Below are 17,860 nucleotides of genomic sequence, written 5' to 3'. Positions count from 1 at the left end.
GAGAGTAAGTAGCAGTGTTCTGTTTGAACCTAGACAACCTGAATCCAATCTTCACTCTCTTACCCTCTTTCTCCTACTCCCAATAGACAAGCACTCAAAGTGTGGTCCACAGACTCCTGACAATCTTTGAGACCCTTTCAGGGGATCTGCAATTTCAAAGCTATTTTCATAATAATACCAAGTCTTACTTGCCTTTTTCACTGTGTTGATGCTTGCACTCATGATGGAAAAGCAGTAGTGGGTAAAACAGTGAACCAATACTTTTCATATGATTAACATGTGAGTTTACAAAAGCATGCAGGGGTTGAAGAGCCATTCAAAGAACAAGGTAGACCAATGGATGTTAATGTAAGGATATACAATACGTTACTTTATCTTGTTTCAGATGCCTCATTGCAACTCATCTTTAAGACACTACCACTTGTAGAGTTTTGGTATATTAATAAAGAATAATGGCCATAATTTTGTTAAGAAGTTGTTAAAAATATTATTCCTTTTTTAATCTGTATGAGACTAGGCTTACCTACTATATTTCAACCAAAAAATATACAAAACAGATTGAATGTAGAAACAGATATGAGACTCTAGCTCTCTATTAAACTAGGTATTATACAGATATGCAAAAAAATGCTCCTGCTAAAATTTTTTGAGATTTTTTTTCTAAAATGGTATGTTCGATGTTCATATGTAATTGGCTTATTATTATTTTAAATGAATGGATAAATATTTTATACTTTTCTCAGTTTTAATTTCTATTATGGTAAACATTGATTGATACAATCCATATAAACAAAAACTTCTTTGGATCCTTAAAATATTTTTCAAGAGTTTAAAGGCATCCTCCAGCAACTGGGTGATGGACATTAAGGAGAGCATGTGATGTAATAAGCACTGGATATTATAAAGACTGATGTATCAGAGCTGTACCTATAGAACAAATAATTCATTATATGTTAATTAATTAAATTTAAAATTTTTTAAAAAGAATATTTAAACTGTAAAAAAAAAAGAGTTTAAAGTCATCCTGAGACCAGAAAGTTTAAGTACTTTAAAACTTAAAATCTAAGAAAACAAAAAAATCATATCTTACCTATCTCTATATCTCAAAAACTTAGTGCATTTATACCATCTCCAATTATTTGTGAACAAGTAAATGAATAAATGAAAGAAAATTATATCAATTTTTTCCTCTGCTATGTAGTCTTTATTTAGAATATTCATTAAGCAGTATTGTACTTTGTCTCTTTATATATTGGTCTACTCCATAAAATGAGTTCCTCAAAGTCAAGAACTGTCTTTTCTATCTTTATATTAACCATGTCTAAAACAAAGCCTACCATGTTGAAAGAAAAGGGATGAATAAATAAACTCTTTGATTTTTTTTAAATAAGTATGTGAGGAAATTATTCTCCATGATGATTCAAAAACTATTGTACTTGAAATGGTAGGTACTTAAAGAAAATAAGTTGCATCAAAGAACTAAGAGATCTCTGACCTGTGGCACTGAGATGTTCACAAGTGAGACCACCATGCTCTGAGGGTAGGATGCAGGCACAACCAGATGACAGCATGTTAGCCAATGTTCCCCAGATAAATATCAGCCCAGTAAACTTCTAGAAGCCTAAGGGACAGGTAGGATGGACAGATAGAGTTCTGCTCTCTGGCAGAGTGTCTGAAATGAAAGATATCACAGAGGAGCCTTTTTACCATGACCAGGTATCAAGTTAAAAGGTATTTTCTAACTTAAAAAGTCAGTGGCCAGGAGTGCCAGGGTGATTCAGTCAGTTAAGCATCAGATTCTTGGTCTCTGCTCAGGTCATGATGTCAGGGTCATGAGATCAAGTCCCACCTCAGGCTCCATGCTCTGTTTGGAGTCTGCTTAAGACACCCTCTGCCTCCCTCTGCCCATCCCTCCATGCGTGCACACATGCGCTCTCTTTCTCCTTCTCTCTCTAAAATAAATAAATAAATCTCATGAAAAAAAAAAAAAAGCCAGTGGCCAAAAAAAGTCCAGTGATTGCTTGTAAATGTCAAAACTGAGAGAATGATTCCCACAGAATTACAAAGAAATCAATATTTTTGTTTAAATCTTTATTTTAAAGAGTCAAAATGATGTCTAAGTCAAGTACCTGATATTGGGCCCTTTGCATATTTTCCTGAAAAATGGTATCTTTTGTTATACTTTACATGAATGCAGCAAATGGTTTTAAGTCAAATGGTATTAATGAAGAATTTCTATTTTTCCACACCTGACTAATCTTGTATTTTCAGTTTATAATACCCACTGGAAGCTTATATATCAGTGGTTTCGATATCTACCTATAAATGGTGTTCCCTAGAGAAAGCTACCCTAAATATCAGTTTTAAGTTCAAAGCATATGTGGGAAGGTTTCAGAATTGATATATCTACATATTAGCCTTACACATGTAGGGTCCTGGGATAAGAGATAAGAATACAAAGCAGAAAAAGGCATGGTCTCAATCCAGAAGCATTTCAGACCCTGGTAGTTCAATCAGTTGTAGAAACTCTAACATTATAAGATCCATGACATTTGTGGAAAGATTCCATATATTTTCTAATGATAACATATTATGATAAAAATGAAATGTAATATGAATCTTTTATGTATGTGGACTCATTTTCAGGAACTAAAGGAGCTTGCTATGTAACAATATTTTACAAATCCTTTATAAAGGAAATGATCATGGTGCAATGGTTTGTTTTTATGTAACTGTAGATTTCTATACACAGGGAGACATGTCCTATCCATAGGGAATGTATTCCAAATTGCTTTGAATCCTATAAATATTTTGCCAGTGATAGAAGAAAAGGAATTTTTACTTCTGAAACAAATTTCTGTCACCAACAATCCATTATTTCTCTACCAAACCTTTCCCTCATCAATGCTATAAAAATTTTTTTCTAGCTAAATAAAATATATGATGATGCTTCTTAGAAGCTAACAACCTTTAATTAACCCTCAACAACTTTCTGAATATAAATGCCTAGGCCAGAGGAATTGTTAAAATATTTCCCTTCTGGAAAGAGTTTTAGGCCTTAGCTCAGAAGGTCTATGATAGGCAGCAACGGTGAGCCAAAATAGCCAAGACTTCCAATGTGATATTGGATTAGATGTTCATACGGTTAAACACACCTCTAAAATGAGTGAAGGGAGGTTGTTTGTTTGTTTTTTTTTAACTGTCTAAGCAAGCATTCAAGCAACAAGAGACAAACCACTACTTCAGTATAAGCAAAGAGGATTTTTTATTAAAAACTTTACCATTTGAGGTTCCTCAAGATTTATCTGTAATCCTTGCTCTGCTTGCTCTTGAGATGGCTTGTGCCAGTACACTTTCCCCATTAAAGATATATCCTTGAAGAAGGAAAAAAAAACAATAAAAATAATGCTAGTTTTTAACATCATAGAGGTATATTATTCAATGCAGTAAAATTGCAGTAATTTAATCAGAGAAGAATATATAAAAAGAAATTTAAGCTAAATATTATGCAGTAAATAGGAAACATAAAACAAAAGCTACAATGAAAATATTTTATCTATTATTCCAATTTCATGGCTTTTTAAGTTATTGATATCAATAGATATAACATCAGATTTAATCAGACAATTAGGTATAGGTACAGATTTTGTAAAACACTGCTATTCAATGGCTGTACAAGGAAGATATATTAAAAACTAAAATTTAATCTAACTCAAAGCAAGAAGGAATATGAGTATACTTTAAATTTTAATGAGTATAACTGTTAACATCATTTTTATCATTACTAATGCTAATTGCTATGATAAACTCTCATTCAGCTGAAGTGGTAAGAAGATAGCACACTACAACATCTAACAACAAAGAGAAATAAAGAAACCCAGCTCCTGCCCAAACTGCAAAGTCACAGACCAGGTATCTACAGGCAAGTTACTATGCTCCTCCTCACCTCAGTTCTATCATCTTTAAAATGGGGATTCAATTCAATTACATGACTTTTGACAGCCCATTTCTCCTCTAGACTTTAATGACATCAATAGCAATAAAAAAACATTCACTGTGCTTTAAAACATTACGTTTTCTTTGCTTCATCAAAAAGATACAACTTAGGCCATTGGCTTCTACTTCAGCCTTTCTATCACAAATAACTATAAAATTGGACAAAATATAAGAGCAACTCTTTTAGGACTGGGCAATAAGCAGTGCACAACTATACTGACTAAGACAATGGAAACCAAAATAGGTTAAGAAGCAAATCAATCCATATTTCTGCCTTTCACAATTTCCAGACCACAACACAAAATAGAGGAAAACAACACAGAATCCAGGTATCTCACTAAGTTGAAGAAAGAGAAATTGGAGTAAGGGGAAGACAAAGAGGGTAGAATTTGTTAAGGCATAGTATGGAAAGGAAGGAACAACATAGAAAAATAGCTCCAGGAATCTGAATCAAGTATTCGGGTTATTGACTGAATACCAATCTGTTACTACAGTAGTGAAACCCATGAGGGCAGACAAAGATAAACTAACCCTCCCTGGGGCCGGGAGAACAATTACCAAAGAGCTCTAACTACAATTCCCAAAGCTCACACAAGACTAGGAATCATCAGTTCTCCCACCAGACATGCTGAATACATGGTACATTCATTAAAAACCTCAGAAGAGGCAGACATTAATAGTAGTTCTAAATTAGCTCTAGAGCAAATGCTTCTTAGGACTTTAACAACATTTTTAAAATAATACTTGAAAATATCAAGCTGATTGATCTTCAGGTAGTTTAACAGACTATTTGAACAAACTCCAACACTTTTAGAGGAAGACAACAAAGTCTTATATTCCACAATGTAAAATTCACAATGTTCAGCACTCAATCAAATTTTACTACTCACATGGAGAAGCATAATTATGTAGTACACAACCAGGAGAAAAATCACTAGAAAAAGACCTAGATATGATAGATATGTTGGAATTAGCAGATAAGGATCTTAAATTTTCTAATTTAAATATTAAAATGTTCAAAGATGTAAATGTAATAAGAAACAAATGTAAGATATAAAAACAGAATCAAATGGAATATCTAGATAAAACATTATCTGAAATAAATATTTCACTGAGTGGCTTTAATAACAGAGTAAAATTATAGAGGAAAATATTTGTCAACTTGAAGACACAGCAATAGAAACAACACAAAATGAATCACAGAGAGAAATAAAAACTGAAAGAAAATTAATACTCAGCCTAACATAATATTTAATTAGAGTCCCAGAAAGGGTAGTAGGAAGGGAGCAGAAAATATCTGTACAAAAAATGGCCAAAATTTTCCAAATTTGATGACAACTATAAACCCATTGATGCAAAAATTTTCATGAATACCAAGCAGAAACATAAAGAACATGATGCCAACCACATTATAATCAAAATTAATAAAACCTAATAATAAAGGAAAAAAATCTTATAAGCATCCAGAGAAACATTAACTACAAAGAAACTAATAATTACCAACAGCTAATTACCACAAACTAACATTGCAGGCTTCCTATCATAATTATGTAGTCCAGAAGACAAGGAAGAAATGTATTTAGAGTACCCATAATGAAAAAAAATACCATCCACATAAAATTCTATATCCAGCAAAAATATTTTTCAAAACTGACAGTAAACTACTTTTTCAGCAAACAAAATGTGTAAAAGTTCATTGTCATCAAACCTACAAGAAATATTAAAGGAAATTCTTTGAGAAGAAGCAAAATGGTATCAGATCAAAACTTGAATGCACACAATGGAAATAAGTAATAGAATGATTTAAAATGTGCATAAATAAAAAAGACATTTTCTCTTTTTAAAGATTTTTTTAAAATATAATGGATGGTTTAAATAAAATTAATAATGTTTTGTTTTATACATAGATATGATGTATGCATTAATAATGACACAATGATGGTAGAAAGGAAAGGAAATATACTTCTGTAAAAGATCTTATATCATATGTGAAATGGCATATTATTTATAGGGATATAAGTTAAATAAGCACAATGTAAACTCCATAACTCCTACTAAAACAATAAAGAGATAAATAAGCTATTAGTCCAAAACAGAATAAAATGCTAGAAAATATAATTAAAAGAAGGCAGGTAAAGAAGGGAAAAAAACATAAACAAATGTGACAAATAGAAACCAAATACCAAGATAGTAAATATAAATTCAACCTTATCAATAATTACATGTAAATGGCACTCCAGTTAAAAGACAAAGACTGTCACTGCAGAAAAAGACAAGATCCTGCAATATGATTGCCATAGGAAAGAAACCTGCTTAAAGTATAAAGACACAAATAGGTTAAAAGTAAAAGGATGAAGGGAGTTATACAAACATTAATCATAAGAAAACTGGAGTAGCTATATTAATATCAGAAAAGGCAGACTTCCGGGCGCCTGGGTGAGCCAGTGGGTAAAGCCTCTGCCTTCAGCTCAGGTCATGATCCCAGGGTCCTGGGATCAAGTCCCATTGGGCTTTCTGCTCGACAGGGAGCCTGCTTCCTCCTCTCTCTCTCTCTCTCTGCTTGCCTCTCTGCCTACTTGTGATCTCTCTCTGTCAAATTAATAAAATCTTTAAAAAAAAAAAAAAGGCAGACTTCACTTCAAACAAGAAATATTAGCAAAAGAAAGTCATTTCATAATAATACAAGAGTAAAGTTTGTCAGAAGAGATAAAAATAGGCACTAAAGTCAATGCTTCAAAGGACATTTTTTTAAAAACTAACAAAACTGAAGAGAAATAGAAAATTTCATTATTATAGTTAGGAATTTCAAACCAAGACTAACTGGCTCCTGAAACTCAGCTCTTCATAAATATACTAACTAAGGGTGCCTGGGCAGCGCAGTCATTTAAGTGTCTGACTCTTGGTTTTGGCTCAGGTCATGATCTCAGCTGGGACTGGGCCCTCAACTGAGCTCCACACTCCACATGGAGTCTGTCTGAGATTCTCTCTTCCTCTCCCTCTGCCCCTTCCACTTGTGCTCTCCCTGGCCCCCACTCAAATAAATAAATAATTCTTTTAAAAATAAATAAATAAAATAAATACGCTAACTAAATAGCAAATGTGAAATCCTGCAAAAAAAAAAAAAATCTTTACAACCTTTTAGGTTTATAAATATACCATTCAAGTATAAAAACCTGACAATAATGAACACGAAATTCAGGATATTGTTCACATCTGAGGAGGGAGAGATTGATTGGAAAGAAGTACAAAGGGTATCTCTACCCAATCTGAAGTGAATATGACAAAAATATTAAATTTTGAAAAATCTGAGCAATGAACACAATATTTCATAATAAAAAAATTTCTCAACACATTTCATATAGGTAATGTACCAATATCAAAGATAGGCTAAAAATAGCTTAATAAACCTATAGTTTACCTCACTTGTGAACATAAACACAAAAATCCCAATTAAAATATTTGCAAAGGAAATTAATGAGCATATTTAGAAACAATAAAACTTGACCAAGGAAATTTTTCCCATAATTCATTACTAGTTTCTAACATTAACAGATTACCACAGAAATTCATGTTATCAACTCAGTAACTGCTAAGGATAATTTCAATAAAATTCAACACCCATATCTGAGTAAAGAGTAAATAGAAACAGAAAAAAAACCCCACAAGAGGTTTTTGCAGATTCCTGCACCAAATATATTTCATAATAAAACATTAGGCAGATGAGACCCAATGCAACATGAAAAGAAAGAATACATGTATAAATAACACAAGGGAGAAAACCAAAATATTACTATTAATAGATTATGTAACCATATAATTGGTGAAAAAAAGAAAGTTAACTGAAAAAAAACTAGCAGGCCAAAGCATATCTAACAATTCAACAAATAAAATTTCATACTGACAATAACCAGTTAAGATTGCATTCTTAAAATAAAAATGAGGTACTAATATACAAAATGCAAATCTCAGGAACATTATGCTAAGCAGGAAAAGCCAGGTCAAAATGGCATCAGAATACCCAAAACAGCATCTCCAAACCACCCAATAAAGTAAATATAAAGATAAAAATAGATGAAAACTTAAAGTATTTGTCTAGTTAAAGTCCAATGCCTAGGCTTTTTCAAGAATAGTTTTTTTTCTTTTCTATGGGTCATACTTCCTTCCTTTATTTGTATGCCTCAGAACTTGCCCTCTTCCCATAATCTGCTGCCCAGCTAACCAGTAACCTCGAAAAATAAAGATAACAATAAAATAAGTATTTTAGTAACTTTCAGCTATGTGAATGTGTATTGGTTGTTTAGAGTCAGTCTCAACCTATCAATAGTGATGTTATCAACTGGAAATGCCTGTGGGGAACCACCTGGGCCCACACTATTTGTGGTAGGTCCCCACAGAATTTCCCAAGCCACAGCAAATATTACAGCTGGACCAGTCCTATAGTTCTTATTATGAATATAAAATGTACCTCAGCAACAACTATCAGGGAACTTTGAAACAATAAGGTTTACTATTCATGAGTTCTAAAGGGTACATGGCATGCCCATGACCCCACAGCGAGTTTGTAAGGATAGAGAGAGGGATAAAGAGTAAGTATATGGACCTGGTTCTGACTTCATTGGAATTGAGGGTGGGATGCCCAGGGTTTAGCAGGTTCACTCCTTATCAGTGAATTTAAAATGTAAGTGTGGCAATTAAAGCAAAGGAAGGAAAACCCAAGCAGCAATCAAATGATTAACTAGGTAACCAGAACTTTCCAAAAAAAAAAAAAAAGGAACTTCATGAGAAGGGTATCCTTCTTTATTTAGTTATGTGGTTGGCAATGTGTTTATTCAAGATGGATGTCTTTGAAATGGATTCCTTAGCAATCAAAAACTTAACATCAGGTACTTACATTACAATCAAAAAAAGCCAATTGTCAAGTGCCTATTCTACACTGATATGAATACCACGGGCTGTACACATTCTCAGAGGAGACTAGAAGCTTTAAGTTTTCACCTCTGACAACACTGAGGTTCCAGGCAAGCTGGAAGTTAGGACTAATGCAGTATTGTAAATTGTCTGCATGAGTACTAGGGTATGTCCCAACACACAAAGGAATCCCTTAGCAAAATCTGAGAGACACTCGTTCCAGGCATTCAAGAAAATCTATATTCAATTATTACCTGACTATTAAGCTAATCAAGCAGAGACTTCAGCAGCCACACGCAATAAAGAAGAGACTTTACAAAATTAGTTCAAGAAAGCCACTAATTCTTTAAATGACAACAATAAAAATAAGAACAACAGAAAACAGCAATAATAACAAACCCTGGGGGAAAAGAAGGATCTATTTTCCCAATTATCACATTACATAATTTTAAATGTCCAGTTTAGGGGTACCTGGGAGGCTCAGTCAGTTAAGTCTCTGCCTTTGGCTCAGGTCATGATCCCACAGTCCTGGGATTGAGCCCCACAGTGGCCTCCCTAATCAGCAAGGAGTCTGCCTCTCCCTCTCCTTCTGCCCCTCCCCGCCAGGCTCATGCTCTCTCTCAAATAAATAAATAAAACCTTTTTCTTTAAAGATTTTATTTATTTATTTATTTATTTATTTTTTATTTATTTTAGAGAGAGAGAGAGCACAAGTAGGCAGAGCAGTAGGCAGAGGGAGAGGGAAAAGCAGGCTCTCTGCTGATCAGGGAGCCCAATGTGAGGCTTGATCCCAGGACCCTAGGATCATGACCTAAACTAAAGGCAGCCACTGAAATGATTGAGCCACCCAGGCACCACAAATAAAAAAAATTTTTTTTTAAGATTTTATTTATTTGACAGAGAGACACCAAGAGAGAGAACACAAGCAGGGGAAATGAGAGGGAGAAGCTGGCTCCCCACTGAAAGGAAGCCCGATGCAGGCCTCGATCCCAGGACCCTGGGATCATGACCCGAGCTGAAGGCAGACACATAACAATGGAGCCTCTCAGGTGTCCCCCAACAAAATCTTTTAATAAATAAATTAATGTTCAGTTTATAACAACAACCAAAAAAATATGACACATGCAAAAAAATAAAAAAGCATAGCTCAACATAGGAAACAAGACAATCAATAGAAACCATCTTTTACAACTATCATATGATCTTCCTGATATGAAAAAGTGGAGATGCAATGTGGGGGGTTTGGGGGGTAGGAAAAGAATAAATGAAACAAGATGGGATCAGGAGGGAGACAAACCATAAGTGACTCTTAATCTCACAAAACAAACTGAGGGTTGCTGGGGGGAGGGGGGTCGGGAGAGGGTGGTGGGCTTATGGACATTGGGGAGGGTATGTGCTATGGTGAGTGCTGTGAAGTGTGTAAACCTGGAGATTCACAGACCTGTACCCCTGGGGTTAAAAATACATTAAATGTTTATTAAAAAATAAAAAAAATTATTAAAAAAAAAGAAGAAAAGAAACCATCTTTTAGAAAGCCCAGAGATTGGCCCTATTACACAAACACTTTAAATCACTTTTTTAAATATGTTAAGAGAGCTAAAAGAAATCATGTCAAAACAAATGAAGGAAAGTATGACAGTAATGTCTCATCAAATATATAATATCAATAAAGAATTAGAAGTTATGAAATGAACAAAATAAAAATTCTAGAGTTGAAAAGTTCATTAACTGAAATGAAAAATTCCATAGAGGTGCTCAGTGGTAAATGTGAACAGATATGGAAGAAAAAAATAGTGAGCTTGGAAACAGATCAACCATGTTATCTAAATTGAAGAACAAAAAGAAGAAAGAAGAAAGAAGAAACCTCAACAGAGCCTTAGAGACTTGTGGAACATCATCAAACAAAATGGCAGTCCCAGAGGAAGAGGGAAGTACAGAAAAGATGCCAGTAGGAATAACGGCAAAAAACTTCCCAAAGAACTCTGTATATCTTCTTTGCAGCGGGGATCACATACATACCCCACAGAAAACATACCACACATATATTTATGTTCTGGAAAAATTATTTGGCGATGCAATTAAAGCTCCAAAGTGGAAAGTTAAAGTATAAAAAATAAATAAGTAGAGAGGATATGCAAAGACACTGTTTAAACGTAAGTAATAATCTAAATAATTTTAAAATGAGTCACAAAATTGAGTGTGAATGTCAGGAATTCTGTTTAAAAAGACAAGTAAACTATTAAACCTGACCCATGAAAAAGTAGAACATTTGATCAGACCTGTAACAAGTAGAGAGTTGAATCAGTAATCAAAAACCTCCTTACAAAGAAAAGTCCAGGACCAGATGGCTTCCCTGGTGAATTCTACCAAATATTTAATATCAATCCTTCTTAAACTTATACAGAATATGAAAGAAGAGGGAACACTTCCTAAGTAATTCTATGAAGACTGTATAAGTCTAATACCAAAGCCAGATAAAGACACTGCAAGAAAAAAAAATGATAGACCACTTTCCTTATAAATATAATAAATGGATGTGGGGGTAACAAGTAAGAGTAAAAAAATAAAATGCTTCATTTAACTTTAGGAAATACATGACTTCATAAGTCAAATGAAAAAAATATATATAGCAAAATAGTTGCTTCAGTTAACCATAGGAAATTTATCAATTTATAAGTCAAAAAAAGAGAAACATATAATCATCTCCATGGTAGTCTTCAGTGAAAAATCACATAGAAGGCAGCATGATAAGGTGGTTGAGTGCACATGCTCTATAGTCCAATTGATTGGATTCAAGTCTTGACTCTGTTACTTTAGCCCCAAAAGAATCTATTGCAAAAGTATTAGAAAAAATGTTATTTAGCAGTAAATCCATTACAAAAAACCTAATTTAGGAATTGAGAAAGGCAGTGGGAGGTGCCTGGCTGGCTGAGTCAGTAAAGCACATGACTCTTAATCTTAGGGTTGTGAGTTAAGTCCCACATTGGGCATGGAGCCTACTTTAAAAAAATAAAAATGAGAAAAGGAACAAAATCACAAAAGCAGCAAAAAATTATAAACTACCAAAACAGTACCTTAAGAAATGTGAGAAAAGGGGCACCTGGGTGGCTCAGTGGGTTAAAGCCTCTGCCTTTGGCTCTGGTCATGATCCCAGGGTCCTGGGATCGAGCCCCACATCGGGCTCTCTGCTCAGCAGGGACCCTGCTTCCTCCTCTTTCTCTGCCTGCTTCTCTGCCTACCTGTGATCTCTGTCTGTCAAATAAATAAATAAGATCTTAAAAAAAAAAAGAAAGAAAGAAATGTGAGAAAAACTAAAAAAAACTTTACCAAGATACAAAAGTGGACTTGAATCAGAAATCTTGGATTTGGGACTAAGGAAAAAGCCACAGAAAATTTTTAAAAGAAATATAATTATAGTAGTCCCTACTTATCCATAGGGGATATGATCCAAGATGCCTAAACCATGGATAGTACCTAGATATATATGTTTTTCCTATACAGATATACCTATGATAAAGTTTAATTTATAAAGTAGGGACAGTAAGAGATTATCAGCAGTAACTAATCATAAAATAGAGCAATTATAACAATATACTGTAATAAAAGTCATGTGTATATGGTCCCTGTCTCTGTCAAAAAATCTTACTATACTGCACTCACCTTCTTGTGATGAGATGATAAAAGATCTATGTGATAAGGTGAAGTGAGGTGAATGACATACACACTGAGATCCAGCATTAGGCTACTACTGTCCTTCTGACAATATGTCAGGAGGATGATCTGCTTCTGGACTGTGGTTGACTGTGGGTAATTGGAACTGCAGAAAGCAGCCCCAGAGATAAAGAACTACTGTTGTCTTTTGCCTAACATGTACGATTAATTCTATCTTGTCTCCCTGGGTCAGAAACGACAATGTGTAACATATTTCTCCATCACTCACATGGTCTATCACAGTGTTGAGCAAATTTTTAAAAGCCAGAAACAACTTGATGATCCTGGATACATTTTTCATGTGTTTCACAGAGCAGTTTCTACCTTGGTGTCTCACTTAGAACCCAGAATGCTAGAGCTGGAAGGAACTTGAAAGATCAGTGAAGTCTGAAGGAAGCCCAAATTTCAGCCACTGAAACTAGAGCTCTGAGCCCCAAAGTGCACTGTGTAGTATTCAAAACAAACAGAGTCCATGGTCTTTCCCCTAAACTGCTTCAAGCAGATGGACCAGCAACAGAAGCAGCAGTGTCTCTCTGGCCTGTTAGTTAGGCAGGCTCAGTATTTTTTCAATCATCTTCAAAAGAAGAGAGGTAGGGACAGCAATTTCCCACCCCCACCCCCGACTCTCCCTCATGCGATTCAGGTTCTTCCCAAAGGACACTGGCTGCAAAGACGTGGACCAAAACAGTGTTTTTAACATATACCCTTTCATGATTTCACCAGCACTTATTCAAGGTGCCCTGCCTTTAAATAACTTACTATGAAGTTCAAGTTTCAGAAAGAAGGAAAGAAAACACATTTTTATGGCCCTAAACAAATACTTGTCCACACAGGTTATTCTCCTGAGAAACTGTCCTGATTTGCATTGACTTTTTCTTGCTTCCTGCAGGCAAAACCCTGCTGGCATTGGCCTGTAGAATCCTGCTTACAGGCCCAAGAATGTGTCAAGGCTGCTTTGCAATCATTCTCAACCACATTTGACTTTTTCTTTTTAACATTTTATATTATTGTTCTGAATGTCTGGACCCTGTATTCAGTAAACTGTCAGTTCTGAAAAGCATGATTTAAAAAAAACAGGAATCTGAATGGCTGCCATATAAATTTAAATTTCAAAATTGCTACAGACACTATCTATAACTGAATGTGTTGGTATCTTTTCCACAATGTCCGAACAGAATATAGTAAAATCCTTAAGCCTATTAAAAAAAAAAACTACAAATATTTCCAGAATCACTGTGTTTCAAGTAGATGTATACTTTTTATATCACTTTTCTGATAGGTGCCCCATGATACAAAACCATATAGAACTTTTAGAAAAAAGTTATTGAATCATTCATGAAAAGCTTGTTAAATTCAGGTCAAATGTAATCCGAAAATATTTCCAGAATATGATCAAGCCTGCAGTCAAACAATGCACTATCCTTTACTCCTCGATATTTATACCAAGGAAGGCAACACTAATCTGGGCTTTTTCTTTCGGAAACCTATAGATAAACTTAATGACTATGCCTGCTTCTAGGTTACAGTATCTACCATATTAGATATGACATTCCTTCAAATTAAGCACTGACTATTTGGTGAATTAGGATGAGCTAAGTGATCACCATTTTGCTACAATGCTTTAGGGCCAGAAATCCAAGAGAAATATGAAGCAAGGTTCTTTTCCTCAAGAAGTTTACTATTTAATTCCCCAATTTGGGGAAGAGATCAATTGATTTTGGGGGTTAGGGGCAGAGAAAGAGGGAAAGAAGAACAGTGCTTCTCACTTCATATCTTAACATAAGACTCCCTGAATAATTATGTGCCTGTGTCAGTTGACTTTGAAATTCTTATACCTCTTTTGTTTATTTAGTCAACAGGAATTTGTAATACTAAAACTTCCAAGACACAATCTAAAGAAAGATTAAAATATTTTTCTTATGCCTTCTCAAATGACACTAAATCTAAGAAACTCTTACTAGTGTTTACTATCTCTAAATCAAATAATAAGTTCAATTAATTTTCTTAAATATCTTCTACCATAAAATTATTCAGAAAATTTAAAACTCAACAAGTTAACATAAACTAACCTATCCTAATATTCAACAAAAACATTTGCAGTAATAGCTGCAGATCTTATTCCAAAAATCTCAGGTAGCCAGTGTCCAAGATGGTCCCCGGTGGTTTCCACCTCCTTTTATTCATGCCCCTGAGTAGTCCCCTCCTCAGTGAATAGGGCTAACCTGTGTAATCAGTAATATATAGCAGAAATGATAGTGTATGGCTATGTCATAAAAGATACTGCAACTTCTACCTTGCTCTCTCGTAGATCATTCTCTCTAGGAGAAACCAACTGTTGTGTTAACACTCAAGCAGGCCAATGAAGAGGCCACATGGTAAGAAATTGAGATCTCCTGCCAACTACCAGCACCAAACTGTCAGTCTTGTGATTGAGATCCTTCAGCCCAAGTCAAGTCTTCATATAATGGCAGCCCCAACAAGATCTTGATGACAGCCCCATGAGGAACCTCAAGCCAGAATCACAGTGAAGCAGCTCCTGGATGCTGGAACCACAGAAACTATATAAAATAACAAATGTTCCTTATTTTGAGCTGCTAAGGTTTGGGGTAATTTGTTGCAAAAAAATAAATAACTGAAAAATTTTCTAAAGGTAAAACTCTAGCTCTTCAGGTATTTCATGACATTTCCTAGAGAACGTAAAATTTTAAAATCACATACAAATTACCATTTATTTAGGCAAGTACGTGTTTTCTTCATTATTACCTTTATTGCATAATTTTTGTTAGCTTTTTTGCTTAAGAAAGTCCATTAAAAAGTGAAATATTTTGTGCTGGATTTTTAATCAAAACAAAAATATATGCATTAACAATATATACTGGGTGATACTTAATATACCCTTGTTTGTCCCACATAATTATTCCACATACACTATGTAATATTATCATCTAATATTTCATTACATATGTCAGCAACTTTAAAAGACATATGCCATTTCACCTCATGCCTGTCAAAATAGCTAAAATCAACAACACAAGAAAAAAACAAGTGTTGGCAAGGATGTGGAGAAAAAGGAACACTTGTGCACTCTTGGTGGGAATGGAAACTGGTGCAGACACTCTGAAAAACAGTATGGAGGTTCCTCAGAAACTTAAAAAGGGAACTATCCTAAGATCCAGCAATCTCACTACTGGGTAAAGAATACAGAAACATTAATTCAAAGGGATACACACACCCCTATGTTTATAGTTGCATTCTTTATAATAGCCAAGATATAGAAGTGGCCATCAACTGATGAATGTATCCATCAACTGATGAATGGATAAAGAAGATGTAGTATATATAAAATGGAATATTATCCAGCAATAAAAAAGAATGAAATCTTGTCATTTGCAATGTAGATTGAGCTCGAGAGTATAATACTATGTGAAATAAGTAAAAAAAAAAAAAAAAGGCAAATATCATAATGATTTCACTCATACATGAATTTAAGAAACAAAACAAGGGGAAAAATTGAGAGAGAGAGAAACCAAGAAACAGACCCTCAGTTATAGAGAATAATCTATGGTTATCAGAGAAGAGATGGGTGGCGGATGGGTGAAATAGATGATGGGGATTAAGAAGGGCACTTGTGATGAGCACCAGATGATGTATGGAAGTGCTGAATCACTATATTGTACCCCTGAAACTAATATAACACCATAGGTTAATGAACTGAAATTAAAATAAAAACTTCTTAAAAAAACACATCCCATGAACCATTGCTACAGTCATTGTAAAAACTACTGAATTACAGAGAACTGAAGAGCTTACTAGAAGCAGCTGTCATAAGCCCACACCAAAAAAGGGGTTTTTGTTCAAAGCCAATGAAGGAAATTCTGTAATTACCCTAACACAAGTCTATGAATAATAATATCTAATCTATGCTTATATTCTAGGCAATACACACAAACACTTTCATTGGTTAAGATGAAGAATAACTAACATCACCAATAAAGGAGCATTAATTATCAGCCTTTAGTTATCCTTTTTCCACGCTAAATTCTAGCTCCTCCAAAATTTTCTTGTATAGTCAGGGAATAGAAATGATAAATTTTCAGAAAACCCATAAGAATATTCTTGAACCCTCCTAATCTCACACATGATTTAATAACACATAAGTACTTCAATAATAATATTCAGGTCTCCAATAATAAGCATTATTTTAATTTGTATCATTCAACAAATATTTATTTAAGGAATGACTACTAAGTCCAAAGAATTATGCAGGATAATGTGAGGAATAAAAAGGCACAAGATAAATAATCTTGCCTCCAGGTTGTTTATGATCTGATAGTGCAGATTCAGCATTCACTTGATCCATCCTACTAAAAATAGAAAGACAAGTAGGACTTGATTCTGATCACTTAGGTATTCAGAGCCTAGACAAACATATATATTGGTGTGTACATAAATAACAATAATATGACATAAAAGACACAAAAAGTAAATTTGCCCCATGGAGTTGGAGAAGAGAACAGATTAAATAGATTTAAAATAGAAGGCAGTACTGCCATAAAAATAGGCCTTAAGAGAAAGGTAGCAGTTAAAATTGCCCAGTGATGCAAAAGGCATTTCATGTGGAAAAAGACTCCGTGGTCATATTTTCAAGTCCTTTCTCTTCCCTCAGGGGAAGTACACACATGCCCCTTACTGCAGATAGGTAAGGTGGGGATGGAAGGTATCTTCCTATTTCCCTTCACTCTCTACACCTAGGTCTGCTTCCAAAGGGTGGTGATGAACCCTACATCTGTGCGTACTTGCTTCTCTCAAATAGCTGTACTGATGATTACAATTTAAAGGGGAAAATCAGGGGCGCCTGGATGGCTCAGTGGGTTAAGCCGCTGCCTTCGGCTCAGGTCATGATCTCAGAGTCCTGGGATGGAGTCCCGCATCGGGCTCTCTGCTCGGCAGGGAGCCTGCTTCCCTCTCTCTCTCTCTGCCTGCCTCTCCATCTACTTGTGATTTCTCTGTCAAATAAATAAATTTAAAAAAATTAAAAAAAAATAAAGGGGAAAATCATTCTATTCATTTGATTTCTGTGAAGTTGTGATAACTTGTACCACATTGCCTATGTCCTTAATTTCCCTCCTCTCACTTTTTAAAGCAACAAAGTTCATCTCTGGGTGGAAGCAAAGAGCTTATCCAGGTCTTCAAGTGATTTGACCAATGTTCTGTTGGGAGCATCAGAAAAAGACTCTTCTCATGT

The 17,860-nt window shown here is 34.6% G+C and overlaps 1 protein-coding gene across 2 annotated transcripts in view; it reads right to left on the bottom strand.

Annotated features, from left to right (window-relative positions):
* TTC6 (tetratricopeptide repeat domain 6) overlaps nt 1-17,860 on the bottom strand; it is a 222,465-nt gene that overhangs the window by 138,484 nt on the left and 66,121 nt on the right. For both annotated transcript variants that reach the window (XM_059181956.1, XM_059181957.1), the window contains one exon: nt 3,282-3,374. In XM_059181956.1, coding sequence (XP_059037939.1) covers nt 3,282-3,374 — 93 coding nt within the window. The remainder of the gene's footprint in view (nt 1-3,281; nt 3,375-17,860) is intronic.

Source organism: Mustela lutreola, chromosome 7 (genome assembly GCF_030435805.1).
Source record: "Mustela lutreola isolate mMusLut2 chromosome 7, mMusLut2.pri, whole genome shotgun sequence".
In the NCBI taxonomy this organism is placed as follows: Eukaryota; Metazoa; Chordata; class Mammalia; order Carnivora; family Mustelidae; genus Mustela; species Mustela lutreola.
The sequence above is the reverse complement of the archived record's forward strand: the minus strand, read 5'-3'. Positions and strand labels throughout refer to the sequence as shown.